This window comes from Megachile rotundata, chromosome 15 (assembly GCF_050947335.1).
Source record: "Megachile rotundata isolate GNS110a chromosome 15, iyMegRotu1, whole genome shotgun sequence".
In the NCBI taxonomy this organism is placed as follows: Eukaryota; Metazoa; Arthropoda; class Insecta; order Hymenoptera; family Megachilidae; genus Megachile; species Megachile rotundata.
Window position 1 is genome coordinate 12095785 of NC_134997.1, and position 23017 is coordinate 12118801.

Below are 23017 nucleotides of genomic sequence, written 5' to 3' on the forward strand. Positions count from 1 at the left end.
CTTTACATTTTTTATTCTATGCATTTTATAATCTCTGCCAACGTGCATGCATTAATTTGATGATTGTAATGCCAAAAATCAGTGTATTTCTTTAATCATAGCTCATTGTCACACCATTACTGGTTCTTACTGTTCTTTTATTTTGCTCTACCGTGTATATAACCACGAAAGTAGAAGCAGACTATAGAGGATCAGTTTAGTCGTGTTTAAGTATTCCCCTAGGCTGGCGACCTGTGAGATTCTCCAATTTTATATTCTACATGAAAATGCCACATAATGATATTAAAAGGTCTATAATCAATTGAAAAGCTTCTGATTTTTAAATAGAAAAAATATGTTTTTAATGTTATGTTGAATGAATTTATTATTAATATATTAACAGCTTGAATATGTGATATATATACATTATACATATACATTAGTTATAAAAGAAGGTATTAGAAATCAGTAATTAAAAAGAAATTGATATAATTTTATGAGATTTAAAAATATTGTTTATTTACATTATACATATATATATGTATATATATAAAAGAAACGTGATACTTTTTATTCCGACGTATTACAATATACATATATATATGATATGATATAATATATACTGTAAATGAAATACAATAGCGGTAATTTTCATTTAAAATCAAAGAGCTATGAAATATGATATACGATAAAAATAGCGCAATCGCATATGAATATTATTACAAACCAATAAGATAAAACATATAAGATAAGAAAATCTCTTCGGTTAACGTTAAGTAATTCATGGAAATAATGCCGATTTCTTTGGGTACGACAACCGTGAATATGTGGTCCCTTTATCACGGTATATTTGTTATTTTAAAAATGCAACGTGATCAAAATTAAAAATTCGAATTTAGACGGCAATTTTCAGCTTGAAACTGTATAAAATTGGTCATATAAATAATATTGGTGGGGAGGTGGCGCGCTGGGTGCAAGACAATTATGCGGTCCCTCCCTGAGCACAGACCTCGTGGTGAACTATCTCCGACTCAGCCATATTGAAATATTGAATGTCTCTGTTACACAAGGGCTCAAGAGTAGCCGTGAAATTTTCGCGTGATCCTCGTCGAATAGAGGATAAGAGACATCATGGAAAATATGTACAGCATTACTGTCACCAACAAATTCTCGTTAGCATTGGGTGATGACGAAGATCCACTTGAGAAATTGAGAGAAGAGGAACTAAAGAAAGAAGCTAGGAAAAAGGAGAAGCTCTCGGAGAAGGAGAATAAGAGTAAGCAGCCGGATGCGCAAAAGGGAACCGGTAATAAAACACAAAAAACCCGCGTGATAAAAGATGCCCAGCAACAACCGTCTAAGGTGCAAGACTCGAAGAAAGATCAAGGTTAGTAATTTTTCGTTGCAATCTCGCCTCGTGCGCGGTATTATGGCCGTCGCTCTGTACTCCTCGTGGGTCCATGTGCTTTTGATATTTTGCCGCACGTTGAGCGAGTTTTCGCTTCAATCAATTATCATATCAACGAATTTATTTGTTTAAACGATGATATTTGTACAAAGTAAACTATTTATACAGAAATTATCGCTTTAATGGCCATATCTTTTTGTATTTTTTATCTTCGTTATTTTTTATGCTTATAGGTATTCTTTTCGTATTTTAAAAATAGAATTTATCGATGGTGGCCTGACGTGTCATTTAATAAGGAATCACAGTAAAATTTTACTTGATAATTCGCTAAAATTGTTTGTAATTATACATAAACTTAGTAATCATTCAGTAATGGAAAGATCCTACATTTTGTTTAATCATATATATACATACATATATACACACATATATCAACATTTTTATTTTATTTTTTATGGAAATAATCAACATGTTGCCTTAAAATTATGTTTATAATGAATATGTCTAATACATGTGTAAATAAAATTTAAAGTAAGTTAAGAACATAATATTTTTATGTTTCACTTACAATTATGTATTATATACTTACAGTACACAAAAAAATGTAATATATTATTTTTAAGTTAGCTGACATTAGCGATTTTTTCTCTGTTCTATTATAGCTGAGAAGAAGCCACCACAAGCGAGAACTGGAGGTGGAGATCGTAATGTGAAATTTTCTGCAGAAAGCAGAGAGGAACGTAACAACAGACGTAATCGTGAAGATGGTGAAAGAACACCTCGGGGTCAGGGAGAATTAAGACGAGGACCTCCTGGGTTTGTATAAAAAGATGTGCAAATTATTTAAGCTTTTATAATATGATTTTTTTCAATTTTGTAAAATGAGTATTTTTAAACTTTTATAATTATATAGTATCTAATTATACTAATAACAATAAACAAATATTTTTATATAGCATCAGTGGTACAATCATGTACCACTTTGCATAAACATCTGCAACTGTTTTATAAGTGAACAATATAATTTGCTGCAAATTTTAGCGAGGGACGTGAAACACGTGAATTTCGAAATTCTAATGACACTCAACGTGGAGAATATGGAGAACGCAGAAACCGTGGCGGAATGCGTGGAATGGCACGAACACGTGGAGGTCCACGTGGTCGCGGAGGATATGATTATCGCGGAAAACGTGAATTTGATCGGCAGTCTGGTTCAGATAAAACGTAGTTTTCAATTACCTAATTTGACTTGTAATTTTAATATGTTACGAATATACCCATTGTTAAACTTAACATTGTTTAAACAGCGGAATTAAACCCGTGGACAAAAAGGATGGTGCTGGTAGCCATAATTGGGGTACCCACAATGATGAAATTGAGTAAGTAGTTCTCACAATGAAAGTGGAATAACGGGGATCAATGAAAAGAACTAAAAAAATTAATATTTTAATCTATGTTTAGGGAGGGTCTGAATCAAGAGAATCAAGATTGGGCTACTGAGAAACCTGACGCAGATACTACTCAAACATCTACAGAAGCAAAGGAAGGTGAGACCACTGCAGATGCAACAGAAGAAAAGCCGGTTGAGGAAGAATCACGTGAAATAACATTAGACGAATGGAAAGCACTACGTAATAACAGAGTAAAGCCTCAATACAATTTACGCAAGGCCGGAGAAGGTGAAGATTTGTCTCGCTGGAAGAAAATGTACGCGCTTGAAAGAAAGAAAGAAGGAGCCGAAGAGGAGGAAGAAGAAGAGGAAGAATATGATGCTGCAGCAGAATATCCTCAGCGCGTTGGAAGGCAGAAACACGTAATAGGCATTGAGATTCAGTTCAGTGATTACCGGCGCGGTTCTGGTGGACGTGGTCGAGGACGAGGTCGTGGGGATCGTGCTAATGGACGTGGATTTGGAAATCGTGGTGCTCCTCGAGATGGAGACACACGTGGTCCGGTAAGCATTTATAAACTACAACGTGTTTGTAAATTCTTATGTTTGCATTTTTGTGGTACAATAAAATTAATTAATATATTTTTGAACTGCAGGCTATACAGTCTGAGCAAAGGTCACCCCGAGGACGCCAGAACGCTCCCAAAGTAGATGATGAAAACGACTTCCCTTCATTGGGATAGGTGATTTCGCTCATCGTCTACACAGTATCCCACCATTACCACCACAATCAGTACTGCTACCACAGATAAAATTACAATACTAAAAATATTACTATCGATATTTTTGCGTCAGTGACAACGTTATTAATGCATAATACAGTAAACCCTTGCAAAATGAGATACGTAATTTATCTAAGTAAATTGTAGCGCTCGCACGCGCTCCTACATCGGCACATTAATACACAGGATGTCTATGCTAAGTTGTTACAGTTCCGTTATTTCTTAAGAACCGAAGATACAAACAATTGTTTATATGAAAGCTGTATGGTAAAAAGGGGCAAATATATTGACGGAAACAAATTTTTTTATGTTGTTAGAACTATATATTTTTTCCAGTTCAAAGTGCTTGAAGATGAATTTAATCATGTATGATATATTGATACTGTGCTTACAAGTTTATTGATTTACAGCGGAAGAAGATCCGTACGAATAGAAAGTACCGATGGCGGTCAACGTTTGGGTCTGCCATTCCTGGCGCAGACTCATATTTGGTTGAAGAGACAATATATAACACATGGTACTTAGGTAAAAATAAGACCACCATTGATAATTTCAAAATAATAAACTTGTAAGTTTCAGGAACTATTTAAGAAAAAATATACCAAATGCTTGTCAAATATATATACATAATTCCATTTCAAAAAATGAATTTATTTTTAATATTTCATAAGATAAAGAATAGATATCTTTCGTGAATATATTTGCCTCATCACACATCTTCTATACGAATAATTATTTTGCATTTTTATTGCGTAAAAAATGACAAGACTGTAACAACTTAACGCGGACGCCCTATTAACATAAGAAATCGCATGGTATAAAAATGTAGATCATGGTCCTTTTTTGTACTTTTAATAACTCAGTTTGCCCGTAACTAGTTCATAAATTGACAGTAATAAGAACGATGCTGGATATTAATGGACTTGTTAAATAATTGTGAACTTTGATATAGAAAGTGGCTGACGTTAAGCGGACCAGCAGGAATGTAATATCAAAAATTCATTTAACACGAGGTAGTTCCAAGTTGAAATCTGAGTGATACACCCTTACGAATGGAAATAAAAATTCCACTTATGCAAAGAACAATGAAGAGGCTATTCGCCTCGATTTTAATTTTGATGTCGTATATTGAAGGCCTAAGGAGGCTGACCATAGCACCGACTCTTATAAACACACGTGTATAATAACTTGTTAGATGGTAAATTTTAAACATTCTTTCTGTTTTATAATTTTTATACGGTGTTTGGAGAAGCCTTCCTTGTAATCGACAAATTGTTGCCTGTCGAACATAAAACGTAAGAGACTTTTAAAAAAGCGTGTATTTCTATCCAAGAAAAAAATATCTCTGATATTATAAAGTGTCTACTTAGGAATGCTAAGTTTGGCTTATATAGAAGTACGTAGAGATTTTTCCTTTCAAAGATGTAACCGGTCTGTAAGAAGTTAACATTTAAGTGAATATTAGAAATATTGATATACAGCTTTACATATATATTGTATAACAAGTTTAAGAGAGCGATTGAGACACGTTGAGAGGGTAGATAGGATGATTCCAGTCTTGCGTAGTTACGTTGTACGTCGAGCATCATGTTCTTAATTATGACCCACTATATTACTTACCTATTGTATTTGTTACATGTAAAATGAAAGATACTTCAGCCAAAAATTCAAGCCCTCTCTATAAATATTAAAAGAAAAAAAAAACAAAAAAGAACGTTATAAAGCTGTTTTCAAACCTAGGTATATGTGTAAATAACATGATATTTACAATAATAAATTGTGACACATAAGAGTCACTTTGGACTTGACTACTTAACCAGTCGATTTGCAAAGAAATAATCAAGAAAGGGTTTTTATTTGTGCAGTATATAAAAAAAATGTGAGTACAAAAGAGAAGAAAAGAAAACAAAAATATGTACCATCTACATCGAAGCTTGTAAGGTGTAACGAGAATTAAGCGTCACTGAAAGCTATGAGAAGAAATGAAAAACGTCGGAGGTGCTGTACCCAATAAAGTTATGAGTCAAATTTCACTGTAAGCATCTTGTTATTATTAAAATAATACCAATCATATCAAAGTAAAACCTGTCGATTTGACGAGTGTGCATTTGTTCACATTTAATATTTGATATATTGAATAATTTCAAAGTTTCGAAACGAATCAGAATAAATGTTAGTTCGCTCAATCTATACCTAAATATATTGTTGCATATATATGTAAATACATATATATTGCATATATATGTACATATTTTCCTCTGTTCAAACTAAGCCATTTCAATAAGTTCCGAGTCCCAGCAGATACTTTCGCATTTTGCTATTGAAGAAGTATTAGTATTTAGCCGCAGGAGGACGCACCATTCGTGGTTTCTAAGTATATCTATATATCAGGGAGAAAGAAAAGGAAAGTTAGGAGGTAAGAGTGATAGAACTAGTCAAGGAGAGACACTGAACCGTGGGAAAAGTACGGTTGAGAGCAAGAGAGAGAAAAAGATAATGAACAAGCGGCGCATGCCGTAGCCACGGCCCCCAACTTGCTCTAAACTCGTGCAGCCTGTCGCTGTCGGTCGAATTTTAATGGCGGCTCATTCCGATTCCTCCTCGTTTAATGTTATTGTAAAGTGACGGACAGTATTTTCTATTCTTTACACGTTATCCAAGGGAACAATATCAAGCTTTAGCGAATCTCGAGCGTTGTATAGTTGAGTGTTCCATCGTCTGAAGACTGTATCGAAGCTCGTATCAAGGACATAGTGCATATATCCGCGATGTGTCGTAGCGACTCTCGCGTACGAACATTCCATCGTGAAGTCGTGTTTTATGCTTTGGCTCCTTTGTGAAAACAGCAATTGTAAGTGACAAATCAAAGTGTTCGTATTTTTATTTTAATTAAAAAATATGCAGCAACGTACATGAAAAAAGCGAAAGTTATACGAGTTGACTAATGATCATATTGGAACGAGTGAATCAAATACGAGTTTTTTCATCTCGAAAGATAATTCTTTCTCTTTTTAATTAATTGCCCGTAAATACGTTATCGCGAAGGGAGCATCTATGAATCGAGGAGTATTTTATGAAAACGATTTAAGTTATTGGTCGGACGTGTTTTGTTGAACAATTATTAGTAAGGAGTTAAATATCTTTGCCTTTGTACGAAGACTCAGATCGTAGCTGTCAAGTGCAGCTATGCTGCTCACACTAATGAAGGGCGGTGCGTGCAACGGCGTTACTCAAAAAGTGTGGAGCCATCTGCCCTAGCCTGACATCGTCGACGAGATGTTTTAGTAATGAAATCGGTCAGTGATACATTATTTACATTTTCACATTTTCCTCTAACACTGTTGAAACTGTTTATCTGTATTTAATTATTTGCGTTCTGTTTAATGAAAAAAAGCATGCGGTAGACAGCAGATGTATTTATATACTCATATAAATCATAAATAAGTATTAATAAATGCTGTTTATATTTGCCTACATACAATTCTGATAAAGTACATTGTGAGGCATAACTGCAGAACATTTTTCGTAAAAATATTTTTCATTACAGGTCTTGCATTTTGTTGTTTGAACTACTCATTTGCTAAAGTAATCAAGTCCATAAAACAAAACTGTTTTTCACATTGTTTTTTTACTGATATACTTGTTATCAAATACTTGACATTGACTTGACTTGACAAAGTATAAAAAGAATTGAAAAACACTAGTTAATCACTTTAGTCAGTGAATAGATATAGTTCCATAAATACTTCATTACATCAGCATGTAGATAAATAAAAACAGCATTTATTAATATTAAAAATTTTTACGGATATATGGTTACTTTTTTCTTTTGTTTCTTTTTATAATTTTTTATCTTATGATACAGTGGTACATTCTTCTAAATTAAATTGTTATACTTAAAAAATAACAAAAGTTCTATAGACAAAATAAAATTTAAGAAACTTTTGAATTTTTAAGTTTTAATCTTATAAGTGAAGTCATGTTTCTTATGCTTATGGTAAAACATTTTTTCTAAATCTGTATTTGTTTGAATATTTATTTATATGTTGTTTTTATATGTTTCAGAGGTACCAGACAATGAGCATCATGTCGGTGCCTGGATACACATATAGCTGGTAGTACTGTGTCAACACTAGCCTTCTACCAGTGGGATTCGTACCCTTATTATACTTTCTACGCTTCCTACCCTAGACTTACGCACGCACAAACGCGCACACATAGTGTGTGTGCATGTGCTTTGTCAACTATTGTCTACACATCATGAGATTCTTGGGACTATTATCATTTCCCACTTCACCTACTGTGTCATTTCCTAAACTGCTGCTACCACTCCATCAATTATCCTTTTCATCCATGTCTATTGCCACCTGGTTTCTGGTGGTACTAGTAACTGCAGCAATAGATACACCTGCTAGTACTACTCCACCTGTACAAGAGAACAAATCTCTGCACATTGTGACACAATTTCCTGCAGGAGATAGTCAACGATATGGATTTTATCCTTTAGATCCAAATACAACGAGAGAAGGTGCTCTCCGATTTAATCACCTTACCATAGATCCTGCCACAGGACGGTTGTATGCAGGTGCCATCAACAGACTTTTACAATTAGATTCCAATCTTAAACTGGAGGAATATGTTTCCACGGGTTAGTAATGTTTTATAAATTTACATTGTATTTCTTAAAAATCTTTTAAAAATAATTATTCATCATAATTTTAGGGCCAAGACTGGATAATCCTCAGTGTCATGCAACAGGCTGCCCTTCTAGAGAAATAACTACATCTTTAATGGATAATGTCAACAAATTGTTAATAGCTGATCTTGAATCACAAACGCTAATTGCATGTGGTTCTCTTCTTCAAGGTGCTTGTGAAAAGTACAAAATGTCAAACATATCTATTAAACCAGAATTCATTCCTCATAGTGTAGCAGCAAATGATGAAAATTCCTCTACATATGCTTTTATTGGACCTGAAAAATATAATGCATGGGGACAAACTAACATCCTTTATGTTGGTACTACATTTACTAATAGAGGAGACTATAGGCATGATGTGCCTGCCATTTCCAGTAGAAATCTTCACAATTTAGAGTTTGCAGAATATACTTTTAACAAACAACCAATTGTGTACATTGATGTTAAATACAGAGACCATTTTTTAGTTAAATATGTATATGGTTTTAATGCCAGTGATTATGCATATTTTGTATTGGTACAAAAACAATCTTATCTTCCTGAACAAGAGGAACTGGGTTATATCTCTAGATTGGCTCGAAGCTGCATAAGTGACGCAAATTATGATAGTTATACTGAAGTTACATTACAATGTACTGTTGACTTAGGTGATGGAAAAACACAGTTTTATAATTTGGTGCAAGATGCAAAAGTAGCACCAGCTGGTAGTGATTTGGCCATGCAACTGGGTATTTCTGTTGGTGATCCTGTATTTGTCTCTGTATTTTCACCAAGTAGAGGTATCACGAACGAACCAGCATCTCGTTCGGCACTTTGTGTATACAGTTTGCAAGAGATTGAAACGAAATTTAATGAAAATATCCATATGTGTTTTAATGGTAGTACCAAATATAGAAACATGGGTTATGTCAGTGGTCCTATACAAGATGGGAAATGTCCAACAGCAGGAGTAAGTATAAAAAGATTATTATTTTTTGTGATAATTTATATTTCTTATGATGTATTTCTTTAATTCTGTTCTTATTTTTAAATCAGACAACAGGCAATATTTTAAACTTCTGCGAAGTGGGTTTGAAAATCTCTGGAATGTCACCAATTGTTGGACAAGCAATTTTACATTTTCCTGACGAATTTGTTACTTCTGTAACAATAGCTAATACAGAAGGCCATACAGTAGCATTTTTGGGCACTAATGATGGAGTTCTTAAAAAAGTTTTACTTTCTGGAACTGAAGCATTTGTTTATGAAAGCATTGTAATTGATAAAGGAAATAAATTGATGCCTGACAGTTTAATTTCACCAGATGGAGAATATATTTATGTTTTGTCAACTTCTAAAATTTCAAAGGTTCAAGTTGAACATTGTAGCAGTTATACCAACTGTAGCAGTTGTCTTGATGCAAAAGATCCTTATTGTGGATGGTGTTCATTAGAGAAAAGGTAAATAAATATCTTGTATTTTTTTCAGTACATATAACTGTTAGAAATCATTTTTCATTTACAATTCAAATATGTATTTTCAGATGTACTGTTAGAGGAGATTGTCAGAAAGCAAGTCACAGTAGTCCACGATGGTTATCTTTAGGCACAGGACAACAGTGTATTGACTTTGAACAGGTGCTTCCTGATCGTATGCCTATCAACCAAATGACAACTGTTCATTTAACGATCAGAACTCTACCTGAATTACCAGCAGGTGCCAATTATAAATGCGTCTTTGGAAGTGCAGAACCTATAGACGCATTAATGACTGGATTTGGATTATCATGTCCTACACCCCCTGTTATTGAAAGACCAAGTATACCAGATGGGGCTGATCACGTTTTAGTACCACTATCTGTACGTTCCAGTGAAACAAACAAAGATTTCGTTTCGCGCAACTTTGCATTTTTTGATTGCTCCAGACATACTGTGTGCACAGAATGTGTTAAGTCACAATGGGCATGTAGTTGGTGTGTGTACGACAACAAATGTACACATAATGCAAGCTGTCAGGGTATTATTTCGGGAGAAAATGTAAGTGTTCTAATAATCTTAAGCTTGAAGCTTATGTTTGTAAATGTTAAACAAAATTTTTCAATTCACAGAATCAAGCAACTCTTGCTGCACACGGAGCACAATACTGTCCAAGATTCGTACAACGTAAGGAACCCCTGATGTTGCCCAATAGTGTACCTAAAGAAATAGTGCTTGAAGTTGAAAATCTGCCGCATCCACAAGTGGGACACAGTGGTTTTCAATGTATCGTTTCGATCGAGGGTGCAAATTTGAAAGTACAAGCTCGTGTCGACAGCAGTCGCTTCATAGTTTGTGATAAAACTGTTTATTCGTATGAAGCAATTACCGGTGAATACGAAGCAGAGGTAACGGTTGTGTGGAACATCAATCATCACGTAGATAAAACAACAATTATGCTTTACAAGTGCGAAGTACTAGGCTCACATCGTGAACACGCAGATTGTTCTCTTTGTGTGACAAGAGACGCCCGATTCGAATGTACTTGGTGTGGCAACAGTTGCGTATACCGACATTCTTGCTTGCATTCACCATTTACAGAATGTCCAAAACCAAGAATAGATATGATAAAACCTCTCAGTGGACCAATTGAAGGTGGTACATTGGTAACCATCGAAGGCAGTAACTTAGGCTTGAAGGAGAGCGACGTGGAAGGAAAGATACACATTGGTAACACTCCGTGCACTTTGGTAGACTACGAAGTATCTGTTCGCATAGTTTGTCGCACTGGGCGGCACGAGGCTACCGACACTGCCTCTGTCGTGGTTGGCAACGATGCTGGCTACACAGAAAGTGCTGTATTATTCAATTACAAAGACATACGACTGGCCGGTGTTTACCCGTCGGTTGGACCTCAAAGTGGTGGTACACAACTTGCTATTACTGGAATGTACTTGAACATTGGTAGTACCATCTCAGCTTATCTGGATGAATTGCCATGTCACGTAAATGCAACGCAAGCAAGCAGCACCAGACTGACCTGCGTGACCAGTAAATCCGATCGAGTGAGAAAAATCGAGAGACTGACTCTCAGCATTGACGGTGCAAACCGTACTTTAGAGGGTAATCCTTACAATTACACCCACGATCCTACCATTATGGAGATTAAACCACTAACAAGCTTCGCTTCTGGTGGCCGCATGATCACCGTCCATGGTACCAACTTAGACACCATTCAGAAACCTGAGATGGAAGTTTATTTTGATAACGAACCATTACCAGTAAATCGGACTGTTTGCACCGTATTGAATCCAACACAGATGGAATGTCCAAGTCCTAGCATCGCTAAACGTTTCATGACTCTTCGACGCAGCGAGCGTGCCATTGTTAGTGGTCAGACTAATTTGCCACAGTCATTGAAGTTAAAAGAATCCAAATTATCTTTAAAGATCGCGTTCATCATGGACAACGTGGAAAGCGTTCGAGACTTGGAGAAGCATTTTCAGAATCTTAGATACCGATTACTCTACGTCGAGGATCCAAAATTCTTTGCATTTCCACGAAACGTAAAATTGTATAAAGGTGATACTTTAGTTATCGAGGGAGAAAATTTGATTTTTGCCAGCGATGAGTCTGACGTCAACGTCACGGTCGGCGCGATGCCCTGTAACGTAACTTCTCTTGCTTCGACCCAGCTAGTTTGTATACCTCCGGATCAACAACCAGCTGATACGGATGAACTTGGAATCAAAACTGAGAATGGTTTGCCACTGGTAGTTGTTCGAGTAGGAAGAAGTTTAAGATTTCCCATTGGTTATTTGCGTTACGATGTGATTAAGTCTTATCCGATACCACCGGAAGCAATCGCTGGAATCGCCGCTGGAACATTTGGTCTGGTATTTCTGTTCGTTTTGGTATTAATAATATATAGAAGAAAAAGCACGCAAGCGGAAAGAGAGTACAAACGAATACAAATACAAATGGATACGCTTGAAAGCAACGTTAGGATGGAATGCAAACAGGCATTCGCCGAGTTACAGACTGACATGACTGATCTAACCGCGGATTTGGAATCGTCCGGTATTCCGACTCTCGACCACAAAAACTACATTATGAAAGTATTTTTTCCTGGTGTAACGCATCATCCGATATTAAACGATCCCAGATCGCGCAGTAACGTGTCTCGAACGAATTATGACGCAGCCATGATCCAGTTCGAACAACTTATTAACAATAAGTACTTCGTATTAACATTTATCGAAACTTTAGAGGCTCAAAAAGACTTTAACATTAGAGATAAAGTAAACGTTGCATCTTTACTCATGGTTGTTTTGATGGGTAAGATGGAATACGCGACTGATATACTCATGAACCTTTTACTCAGACTAATTGAAAAGGCGGTGAACACTAAACACCCTCAGCTGATGCTGAGGAGAACAGAGTCTGTAGTGGAAAAGATGTTAACAAATTGGATGGCACTTTGTATGTACAATTATCTGAAAGACTACGCAGGTTCCTCTCTGTTTTTATTGTTCAAGGCAATAAAGCATCAAATAGAAAAAGGCCCTGTGGACGTGATAACGCACGACGCGAGATACTCGTTGTCTGAGGAGAGACTGCTCCGAGAACAGATCGAACACAGTGTCGTCACTTTACACGTCGTCCAGGATGATCTTGACGAGAAGATACAATGCAAAGTGTTAGATTGTGATACTATTAATCAAGTCAAGTCCAAAATCTTGGACGCACTTTACAAAAATACTCCTTTCTCACTAAGGCCGTCCGTTCATGACGTAGACTTGGAATGGAGACACGGTAGAGGTGGTCACCTGACACTTCAAGATGAAGATCTCACAACCAAATGTAGCGGTGAATGGAAAAAAATCAATACTTTAGCGCATTATGGTGTTAAGGAATCAGCGGTGATGTCGTTGATTCCTAGACAGAACGATGGGTTCTCTGTCGCTTGTAAACCACCGTGTCACAACTGCAAGCCGTCACACTACCATCATCAGCAACAGTCAATTCATCATCATCCTCATCACCATCATTTGCATCGACACGCGAATCACTGTTCGTCCACGCATCTTCCATCCACGCCTAATCACAATCTAATAAGTCCTGTAATGTACAATCATCCTGTCAGTGGTTTGTATTTTGAATCTCAACACTCGCCACCGATTATAACAGCTAATGGTGACGTTGAGAGTGGCCATGGAGGTAATCAACGACTATATCATTTAGTAAGGCCTATAGAAGATAGCCATTACCCACCAGGAATGGGTTTCACTGGTAGCAAGCATCATCATCCAGAACGAACGCATAAAGCCATTCCTGAAATATTTTTGACAAGATTATTATCAACAAAGGGTACAGTTCAAAAGTTTGTTGATGATTTCTTGAACACGATATTAACTGCGAACGAAGCATTACCCAGTGCTGTAAAATGGTTATTCGATCTTCTTGACGATGCTGCCAAGCAACATGGCATCGTAGACCCTGAAGTGCCCCACGCCTGGAAGTCAAATAGTTTACCGCTTAGATTTTGGGTGAATTTTATTAAGAATCCGGACTTCATGTTTGATATTAATAAATCTACAACGGTTGATTCGAGTTTATCCGTGATAGCACAAACCTTTATGGACTCTTGTTCAATGACAGAGCATAGGCTAGGGAAAGATTCACCCTCTAACAAGTTACTGTTTGCCAAGGACATACCGCACTATCGGGAGAAAGTGGGTCGTTTTTACACGGATGTACAAAGACTGCCACAAATCACTGATCAAGAAATGTCTAGTGCCATGCAACAACTAAGTGCGTCGCACGCAAATGAGTTTGATGTGATCGCAGCACTAAAAGAACTTTACATCTATGTCAGCAAGTATTATGAACAAGTAAGTTTACAATATGAAAGTCATTTTTTATTGACAATTTTTTTCTCATAACGTTACAATTATTTCTTTTGGATAATAGGATAATGATGAGCAACTGCATTATACTTTCTAGGCTTTTTCCAATCCCAGATTTCCAAATTCCTAGATTCCTAAGTTTTTAAATTCTAAGCTCTAGACGTGCACGCCAGTACTCATGAGCTCTTTGGTGAGCTACCTATCACTAGTGAACTATATACAATGATTGGCACTTTAATCTATTTCATAGTCTCAATGAATGTTTTTAGTGAGTTTATTAATTGAGTTAATGAATATTTTCAGATCCTAGAGGCCTTGGAGACAGACGCAGGCTGTCGCAAATTACATCTAGCACATAGGCTAGAAAATGTAGCGTGCACGCTCGAAGGAGAAGAAACTAGTGCCTGCTGACACAACCTTCTCATTGCCATCCCAGGACCCGTCAATCTCTCCAGAAACACAGACTAGTGCCTCCATTTCATGCATCAGATACACCTCGTTACATATGTACAAATCTACACACCATGTGAATAATAATGCCGTAAATACGTGCGATTTCGTTAAGGCTAGTCAGGCGATAGTTTTTTCAGGATAAGTTAGTCCTGGTGTAGTTTTTTGCGTCTATATGTCATGGCCGTATCGAAATACGCTCGTGCACACGTACAGATATTAGCAAATTGATAAAATGCGACTCTAACCCTTAAACTTGATCTGTGTTTTCTTTTGGTAATATATTTCGTTCATTTTATGTATATATACGTATATACATTTAATGTGTACATATACGTATATATGTGTGGGGAATGAAATGTAAATTATAGTAAAATATAAGAAAAAGATAATAAGAATCTCATTGGTAGAATCTCGTCGACGAGTGATTATTTATTATTACAAAAGTTAAATATTTATCACATACATGTTTAAGGATTTGAGATGCAACGTTTATGCAAAATACTTACTACAAAAAAAATTTAACAATTTCATTTCTTTGTTGACCGAATGTCTATACGTGTATACGTAAATACGGAACACATATATAACACGAAAGAAATAATGTGTGTAAAATTTAAGTGAGAAGAAGCCATAGTGTCCATCAGACTGTCTGTACAAAAGAAAGTACGACAGCGAGTAGTCTGTGATCCGAGCACGAGTGGCTATGCCTACTATCTTCATTACGATATATAATTATTAATATGTTATATATTATATATATATATACATAAAAATATATAAAGCAAAGATCACACAACATACACCTCCACGGACTGTAGTGAGCTAGTTAGAGAGGGTCTGTATATGTAATATAAGTTGAGGGGTAGAAAAACCTTTCAGAGAGAGAGAGAGAGAGAGTTATAGCTAAAGCGCGTGTGTGTGCGTGTGTGTAAAAGCAAGAAAGAAAAAGATGATAATATTAAATTAAGGTAATTAAAATAAAAATGTTACAAAAGAAAAGAAATGAAGAATTAAAGATTACGAGAGCAGCTCGGACTACTCTAGGCCTATCTATGTATGTTCAGTACATAAAGAAAATTTCTTTTTTTCATATTTTTTCATTGAATTTTTTAGTCTGTTTCTATTTACACATTTATTCGTGTATAAGTATGACTGTTGCTATAATTTTTAAAGGCCACTACGTGAATCATATAATGATTTTACAACTATTTTACAAACTATATTATTGCTCTTATTATTGCTAAGTTGTATTATTGTCCATAGAGATATGATTATCAATTAATTGCTCGTTCAATAATAGTTATTATCGTATATTGTTAAGCATAAAACACACATGATAGATGCAAAAGTAACAAAGATCTTTTATATTATACATGGACAAAAAAAGGTTTTGGAAAATTGTCTTGATTGTTAGGAAAAGTGAATCGATAAAAACGTGTAAAAAGTTTTGTATGCATCTAAATAATATTTGGCGGAGGGTTTTGTCAATTGGTCAACACCATGGTTAAACGCATCGAAAGACATTTTGCAAGACACAACGACAAGCAGTATTTTCTTGGGATTACATTTTAGTTTGTGTAAGACTGTCTGATTTTTAAAGTTGCATTTTTACAAGAGCATTTACTTTTTTTTATACATACATTGTCCGGATTATGTGTTTAAACTGTTCAATTCACTGCCCACTGTACACTGCCAAGTTTTTTCATGTGCTTTAGCAAACTGTTATTACGTAACATTCAATTTGACGACAGAGAAAATTATTTAATAATTTTGTCGACGTATAAGTCTGGAAAGACTGGGGTCACGCTCACTCTTGTACTTAATTAACACTCTTGTGTATTTCAGCTACTTTACCATGTCCCCAGATTTCTTTTTTTATGATCAACAACCTATGTATCTTTCTATTATACATATATACATATTATATATTTATTTATATACCGACAAACAAATTATATATACGAAAGGTCGTACGTCAATCTGTTCTATGTGATTTAGCGCATTTTTCCCATATATGTTATATGAAAAATTGTGTGCATATTTATGTTTACTTTGTATACTACGTGCTTACAATTTTCCAGAAACATTATATTTTTTATTCAGTTTCCTGTCCACGTAGAACAAAGGAAAATGTAACGTTACATTTTCACAAACTAAATAATGATAGCTTAATTTTACACACACCACACCGTTCCAAAATGCAAAATGTTAGTTGTGAATATGGAACGAATGGCAACAGAATGAACAAGTGACTTCATTTAAGCATCCATGAGATCTGACTATTTTATATCTTTATTCTGTTGTCATTTTTTATTTTCTGAAATGTTCTAGACACTTATTTAATATGCGTTTACTATCTTGTACATTGAATTAAAACGTGCGTACTGTAAGTGACAGAAGATTATTTTGTCAAGTATTCTTATTTGTTGAATATTTTTATTTATCATAAAAATATAGGAATCATTTTGCTTTATAATTTAAGCGACATATGACAAAATTCTTAAAATAATTTTCTGAAAATTTCTACAGAAGATTAATACTTCACATTGAAACATGACATGCAAGATACTCATTGTTGTATAAAAACTGAATATAAAAATAGTAATCATATTTCCAATTATATTATATATTCTTCCTCTACTTTATATTGTAGAGTGCGATACAACTATTAGAAACAATTGTTTATGCAAGTAGTACATTTTCTTTTTTAAATAAATATATGAAGTAGAACATTCTTGTAGATAGTATTCACATTAAGCTTACATTCATTTTCATTGTATAGATGTAGTCTTCCAAAATGTAATTATAAAAATAATTTTGTATTCAAATCTTATTAATTGACATTATAACAAACCTACTTTTATAAGTCTGATACTTTGAATCTCATTTTGCACAAACATTCGTGTTATATTAAAGTAATTTAGTTGTAATGATATTAAACGTATTTTTATCAACTTCATCATTAAGTTACTGTCACGCTTTGTCGTCCGTAGAATATAATTAAAATAATTTATAGCAAAGCAAAGTGAAACGTTAAAAATATTGAACATTGTTACTGCTGCTACTAAAAGGGAACCATAACATTATTTTTCATGTATTCTTAAATTACATTTGTCGGTCATCAGTGTTAATACATAAATAAATAGTGAAGTAATAGTGCAATTTTTGTTAATTATAAATTGAAATTACTTTTATTTTTATATTTTGTCGAGTTAGCAATCAAAATAAAATAGATAAATGGTATATAAAAGTTTTACTTAAAAAGAAAATATTTTTTTATTTGTACACGTGCTACTTTTTTCCAGATATATTTTTAGATTGCTTTATATTGTATTATTGTATAAAATGTACAACAAAAATTTGGCGATAAAGAGCGATGGTTTTAATTGTAGCGAATTAGTTGTTAAAAATATATATGTGTGTATATTTGAACAGATATATACTGCAGGCCCTTAAATTATGGATGTTAATTGTATATACTCCATAAGATATTATTTATATTATATTAATTGAATATTAATATCCGTATTTTTGTATTATTGGAATGTATGGAAAATAGTGAAAACGTAGTTGATAACGAAGCTCTTGGAATTGCGAAATTAACTTGTATTTTTTATAAACAAACGTTTTTATTCGATAATTTGTCGCATAACAGACAAATGATAATCTCTTTATACAACGTCCATAATGTAAGAATTAATTTGTTGAAGGGCATACAAAACTTTTTAATTTATAATGTATATATAGCACAGATTGACGTATGCTAACATAGTTGCACACACAACATATATGAATATAACATATGTCTTGTCTCTATTGTCTGATGATAAATTCTTGATAAATATGTGGTACATCTTCGATAATCGTTTATTTTCAGAATTTCACGTAGAATATCTTATATGGTATGTAAGTGATACCATAATACGTTCGAGCACAATTCGATGGCATATGTGCACATACAAATTCCGACGGAATTCTGCTGTTTTCCTTACGTACTTATAAATTTTTGTACCAAAACATTTTAGGAAAAAAATATGTATCCTTGAATCAATTTATATTTAATTACGCCAATGATTAAAACTAAGTTTGTTTGTTGTATTTGTAATGTAATACAATAGGAAAAACATATTATTTATTATTTAAAATTATCAACAATGTTACCTAATTTGAATCTGAAATTTAAATATGTTGCAAAGGCAAAGTATGTTAAATTTTATGTATGGTATTAAGGAATATGCTACAGCGGAATTTCTCGATACTTTGTACGCTCGACAGTTGACTCCATCCATCTGAAATGCTTGTCAATTCTGCATTCAACGTATGTATTGTATTGTAATTAACTGAGGAATGTTTAACGGTTTACGAGTCGATTAGTAATGTCATGCTTCGTAGTATAGACAAATCCGAACATCATGTCGAATTAAGATTATTCTTTGTTAAGCTTCGGAAAAAAACGATGGGGGGATGATTGTTCCCTGCAAGAACATCTTGACTATAATACAATCTTGGGAACCCTGTATGAAAATGTCAAATGGGCTCATTTTCACTCCTAATGGATTTTGAATGTATCTTTTCTCGTTATATAGCTTACACGTAATATGTGTGTATGTAATAACGAATGAAAAGTGTGCGAAATGCTGCTTTACATGTGTTATTAGGGTGAGTGTGTATCTATCAACGTAAGCGTGTAGATGTAACCAAAAGCCCTGTGTAAATAGAATTCAACCCCCCATCTCGCATATAAGTAGATTTTAAGTAACACTTGAGAACGAAATGACTCTTGCCAAATTTTCAATGGGACGTAGGGACAAACAAATAAGCATTTGAAAAATTGCAAAAATATATTGGTATTATAAATGAACTGGATATTGCAATATTTGTTCCAAAAATCTATGATAGTCATGATCCTCTCATAATGATCTTCCTATTTTAGTTATATTTACATTCAATAAGTTATTTAGTTTTGAAATTTTTAAGAGAAATTTAATTATATATTTGTACAAATTAAAATTACAATATCAAATTACATCGCATATTTTTTATATCTCGTAACAAATTAAATTAAAAAATTGTTTGACTGTAATTAAATTACAGCAATGTAAAAAGTAAAAATATTAGATTTAAGGTAAATACTCAAAACTTTGTGAGGTATATAATTAAGATTGTTCGGAGATCATTCGTGTTAGCTTCAATTAAATATTGATTCTGCTAATAGAAGTTAATAACATTAATTGTGATTATATTTTTTAGGTGGATAATCTTTTTATGAAGTTAACGTCGTAAAATTTGTTCGAATCTTGTCTCTAGTATAAATGTAAGATAATATTTTGATATTTGTATAGATAAAACTTTCATTCTACACCTGATTTAATTTTGTACAGTAATGATTTTTCCTGAGATTTGGTTGAAGACAATGATGGTGAATTGGATGAAGAATTCTTTGCATTGGGGGTAGCATTTGTATTTCGTTTGTCTTGTTTAGCTTTCTTCATCATATCTTTTAATCTTCTGTCTGCACTTATAATATGAATATTTGGTGTCACTTTATTTCCCCCACCTGTATAAACATAATTATTTTAATCAGATTAGAAACAATTTATGTTTTAAATGTAGAGAACTTACCAGAGTTAGATTTCTTTTGTTCTTTGGATTTGCTTTCTATCACTGTTTTTGGTGAGCTCCTTTCTTTTGAGGCCTACAATTTTAATAATTAATAAAATATACCTATATTGAGTAACTTATATTTTTAAAAATTTTTTAATAAAACAAAAAACTAATGACATAAAATAATAAAATAAATTATGATGTGGGTGAATACACACACCTGAGATTTAGAACAATTTGAACAGTACCACACCAATCCTGGAATGTCTATTTGTGAATCTAAAATATGTGGCACATGACATTCTTGATGATACAAAGAATGACATTCTAAACATTCAACAAGTCTGTTTCTTGCTCCAACATCCATTCCTTTACATATTACACATGTAAGATCATCTTCTAATATTTCTAATGCTAGAGTATTATCGGTTTGTATAATATCAGGTGGTGTGTCACGTGTAGGCAAATTCACAGGTGAACTGTTTTTACTTGATTTACTCGAATGTTTGGAAGAAGAAGAGCTTTTACTTTTTTTACTACTACTGTTGCTGCTGTGATCGCTTAATACTGGTTCCTCCATCATATACTAAAAAACAGAAAATTCAAGAAATACAGGTTCAGAAATTGAGTAACAACAGTAGTGCATACAGAGAGGGATCAAGTACTGGACATTTTTTACGTGAATGAAATCTCCTATGCTTCATGAATGCCCTGATATCAGAACTAACTCTGTAAGTATAATATCTTAGTTAATATAAGGTCACTTGAACTCAAATGCTATTTCTTGGTTACCCTGTGTACTGTATTGAAATTAATCACAGTATGATTACCTTTTTTTGTAATACATTTGATAACATCTTTGATGGCCCATATTTCTGTTTAATTGCTTCATCTAAAAGTGCTCGTAGTTGTTCTGCAGAATCTTTATTAGTGGAATGCAAAAGGTGTAAACTTTGCGTAAATTGAGGATCTAACTCCAAGTGTGACATTTTTGTATATATTTATTTTAACCTGTAAGACATCAAATATATGTGCAATATATTTTTAATAATATAAATACCTTAGGTTATATTTTATTATACTGAGGAAGTTTATATAAAACGTGTATATTTAATAATTTATAAGTATATACGATCTGCCAAAAAATAGTATATCAATTCTGTTTACTACATTTCATTACCTTGAGTTATTTAAAAATATCAAAATTGATTATATTCATAAAAATTTTTGCAAGCCGTAAAGATTTTAAAAGCGCACAGTGCACTGCAATGCACATCCATAGGGTATGAAATTTTTAATAAACGTATAACGTACACCCTAGTGCAACGTAGGTAAACGTAGGCTTCCTTTAGTTAAGGACGATTGTAGGGGAAAGAACCTCCCACTACTTGTATTCGATTTTGGGAATCAAGTATGTGAACATCGCAATTTTCAAGTCTCTAAATTTCCAAAGCTCCAAGTTAAATTTTTAAATTTCTAAATCTCAAAATTTTCAAATTTCCAAGTTCCCAAATTTTCAAATCTTCAAATTTGTAACTCTCTCGAAATTTTCAAATTTTTAAAATTCCCAATTTCTAAATTCCAAAACTTTGAAAACATTCAAATTCTCAAATCTCTAAATTTATAATTTCTAAAGATGTAATATGAACATTTTTCAATTTCAAAAATCAACGAGTGGTGGGGCCTTATTCCCCTACAAAATCATTTTCCCTAGGAAAGTCTGCGATGCTCCTCTGAACACATATACGACGCATTTATATTTAATTTCTTCAAGATTCATCTATTTACGTAATTCGAATTTTTATATAAGAAGTTATATACGTTATTATTATCCCTGACGAACAATTATTTTCTCTGTAACATTATTTTATATTTTAAAGTACCGGTCGAAAAGTATATCCATATATGGGAATCGCAAATTATATACAGAAAAAGTAACGAAAGTCAAAGAACTCAGGCACTGTGATCATTTGATTCGTCCCTGATCTCGCGTATTCCAAATTTAATTTCACAGAGTTTTGATTCTGTGTTAAATAAATGAAGTCTCTTCGTCTAGGGAGATACCGCCGCGAATAAAAGTTCGCCTCACCGAAGGTATACAATACGCGAACGGATTATGAATACTCACGGCAAAAGCTGCGAAAAAAACAGTGAAAATATAAGTAAAGAAAGACCAAAATAGTAACCCTGCAGGCAATCGAGTGTGCAGGAACGAGTCAAGTACGGCTGGTGTCGCTCTTTCTGTCTTTTTCTATTTATCGGAAAATCATGAACGCTTCCTTTTCGAGGCGCGTTAAAACGATGTCTAACTTTCGACGGGCAGTTGGCAGCCATGCGTAAAAGAAATAAATAATCAAAGCGACCATGAAGTGACAAATAAAGTTGGAGAACAATGCTCGCGAATGGCAAGGAAATTTGAGTGCAGCGTGCATTGGCCCCCATTCTATGTTTTGGATACGTCTTACGCGGGTACAACGTGGTGTTCTGTACGACATTATTGCCGGAGGTACGCTATGCGTTCGCTGCAGAAACGAGGGTGACATTTAGATATTTTCTTCGTTCCGATACCGTCGTGTTGTCGGTCTCACTTTCATATTCTCGTATCAGTTGGCCGCTGACAACCGAGATTCCTCCATGCGTGGGAATCCGATTCCGCGGTTAGCTAATTAAATGACTGAAAACGTGTTGAATCGTCGGTCACCAGAGAACTTTTACCAACAGAAAAATAACAGATCTACGGACATGCCATCCCCAACAGTGCTGCTACACAACGTTTCTTAAGGACACATTTGTTCGGTACCGGTCAACGATATCTCGTTGTTAACCTCTACATGCATTG

At 34.1% G+C, this 23017-nt stretch overlaps 3 protein-coding genes and 1 long non-coding RNA gene across 7 annotated transcripts; 2 read left to right on the forward strand and 2 right to left on the reverse strand.

The window, feature by feature from the left end:
- Positions 1-969: 969 nt before the first annotated feature.
- LOC100878412 (uncharacterized) lies at positions 970-5598 on the forward strand. Its single transcript, XM_003703471.3, has 6 exons — positions 970-1366; positions 2050-2203; positions 2429-2611; positions 2695-2766; positions 2849-3341; positions 3434-5598. The coding sequence occupies exons 1-6, from the start codon at positions 1111-1113 to the stop codon at positions 3518-3520; spliced, it is 1245 nt and encodes a 414-aa protein (XP_003703519.1). The 5' UTR covers positions 970-1110; the 3' UTR covers positions 3521-5598.
- LOC143265854 (uncharacterized) lies at positions 5003-6719 on the reverse strand. The gene is made up of 2 exons (XR_013040613.1): positions 6472-6719; positions 5003-6391 (listed from the first exon to the last, which is right to left on the reverse strand). It is a non-coding gene; the product is annotated as an uncharacterized LOC143265854 (long non-coding RNA).
- Positions 6718-15589, forward strand: PlexB (plexin B). 2 transcript variants are annotated; one of them, XM_003703469.3, is made up of 7 exons: positions 6718-6855; positions 7625-8207; positions 8282-9207; positions 9294-9697; positions 9781-10273; positions 10345-14106; positions 14425-15589. In XM_003703469.3, the coding sequence occupies exons 2-7, from the start codon at positions 7790-7792 to the stop codon at positions 14530-14532; spliced, it is 6111 nt and encodes a 2036-aa protein (XP_003703517.1). In that variant the 5' UTR covers positions 6718-6855; positions 7625-7789; the 3' UTR covers positions 14533-15589. The 2 variants fall into 2 exon arrangements, with proteins under 2 accessions (XP_003703517.1, XP_012141375.1); XM_012285985.2 differs by lacking the exon at positions 6718-6855 and adding an exon at positions 7537-7556.
- Positions 15590-19405: 3816 nt separating this feature from the next.
- Positions 19406-22440, reverse strand: LOC100878072 (integrator complex subunit 12). Of its 3 annotated transcripts, none has more exons than XM_012285973.2 (5): positions 22307-22440; positions 21009-21189; positions 20399-20764; positions 20197-20269; positions 19406-20131 (listed from the first exon to the last, which is right to left on the reverse strand). In XM_012285973.2, exons 2-5 carry the CDS (start codon positions 21165-21167, stop codon positions 19926-19928), a joined length of 804 nt encoding a protein of 267 aa, XP_012141363.1. In that variant the 5' UTR covers positions 21168-21189; positions 22307-22440; the 3' UTR covers positions 19406-19925. The 3 variants fall into 3 exon arrangements, with proteins under 3 accessions (XP_012141363.1, XP_003703516.1, XP_012141365.1); XM_003703468.3 differs by lacking the exon at positions 22307-22440 and adding an exon at positions 21359-22027; XM_012285975.2 differs by lacking the exon at positions 22307-22440 and adding an exon at positions 20844-20907 and having other exon boundaries at positions 21009-21149.
- Between the last annotated feature and the right edge of the window lie 577 nt (positions 22441-23017).

Bases quoted from the DNA above. Each gene is read 5' to 3' on its own strand.
- LOC100878412 (XM_003703471.3), top strand. From the start codon at position 1,111: ATGGAAAATATGTACAGCATTACTGTCACCAACAAATTCTCGTTAGCA. The intron at 2,612-2,694 runs GTAGTTTTCAAT...TTGTTTAAACAG, and splicing joins CAGTCTGGTTCAGATAAAAC to CGGAATTAAACCCGTGGACA. The intron at 2,767-2,848 runs GTAAGTAGTTCT...ATCTATGTTTAG, and splicing joins ACCCACAATGATGAAATTGA to GGAGGGTCTGAATCAAGAGA.
- PlexB (XM_003703469.3), top strand. From the start codon at position 7,790: ATGTGCTTTGTCAACTATTGTCTACACATCATGAGATTCTTGGGACTA. The intron at 9,208-9,293 runs GTAAGTATAAAA...TTTTTAAATCAG, and splicing joins GGAAATGTCCAACAGCAGGA to ACAACAGGCAATATTTTAAA. The intron at 10,274-10,344 runs GTAAGTGTTCTA...TTCAATTCACAG, and splicing joins GTATTATTTCGGGAGAAAAT to AATCAAGCAACTCTTGCTGC.
- LOC100878072 (XM_012285973.2), bottom strand. From the start codon at position 21,167: ATGTCACACTTGGAGTTAGATCCTCAATTTACGCAAAGTTTACACCTT. The intron at 20,270-20,398 runs GTGTGTGTATTC...TTAAAATTGTAG, and splicing joins CAAATTGTTCTAAATCTCAG to GCCTCAAAAGAAAGGAGCTC. The intron at 20,132-20,196 runs GTAAGTTCTCTA...ATGTTTATACAG, and splicing joins ACAAAAGAAATCTAACTCTG to GTGGGGGAAATAAAGTGACA.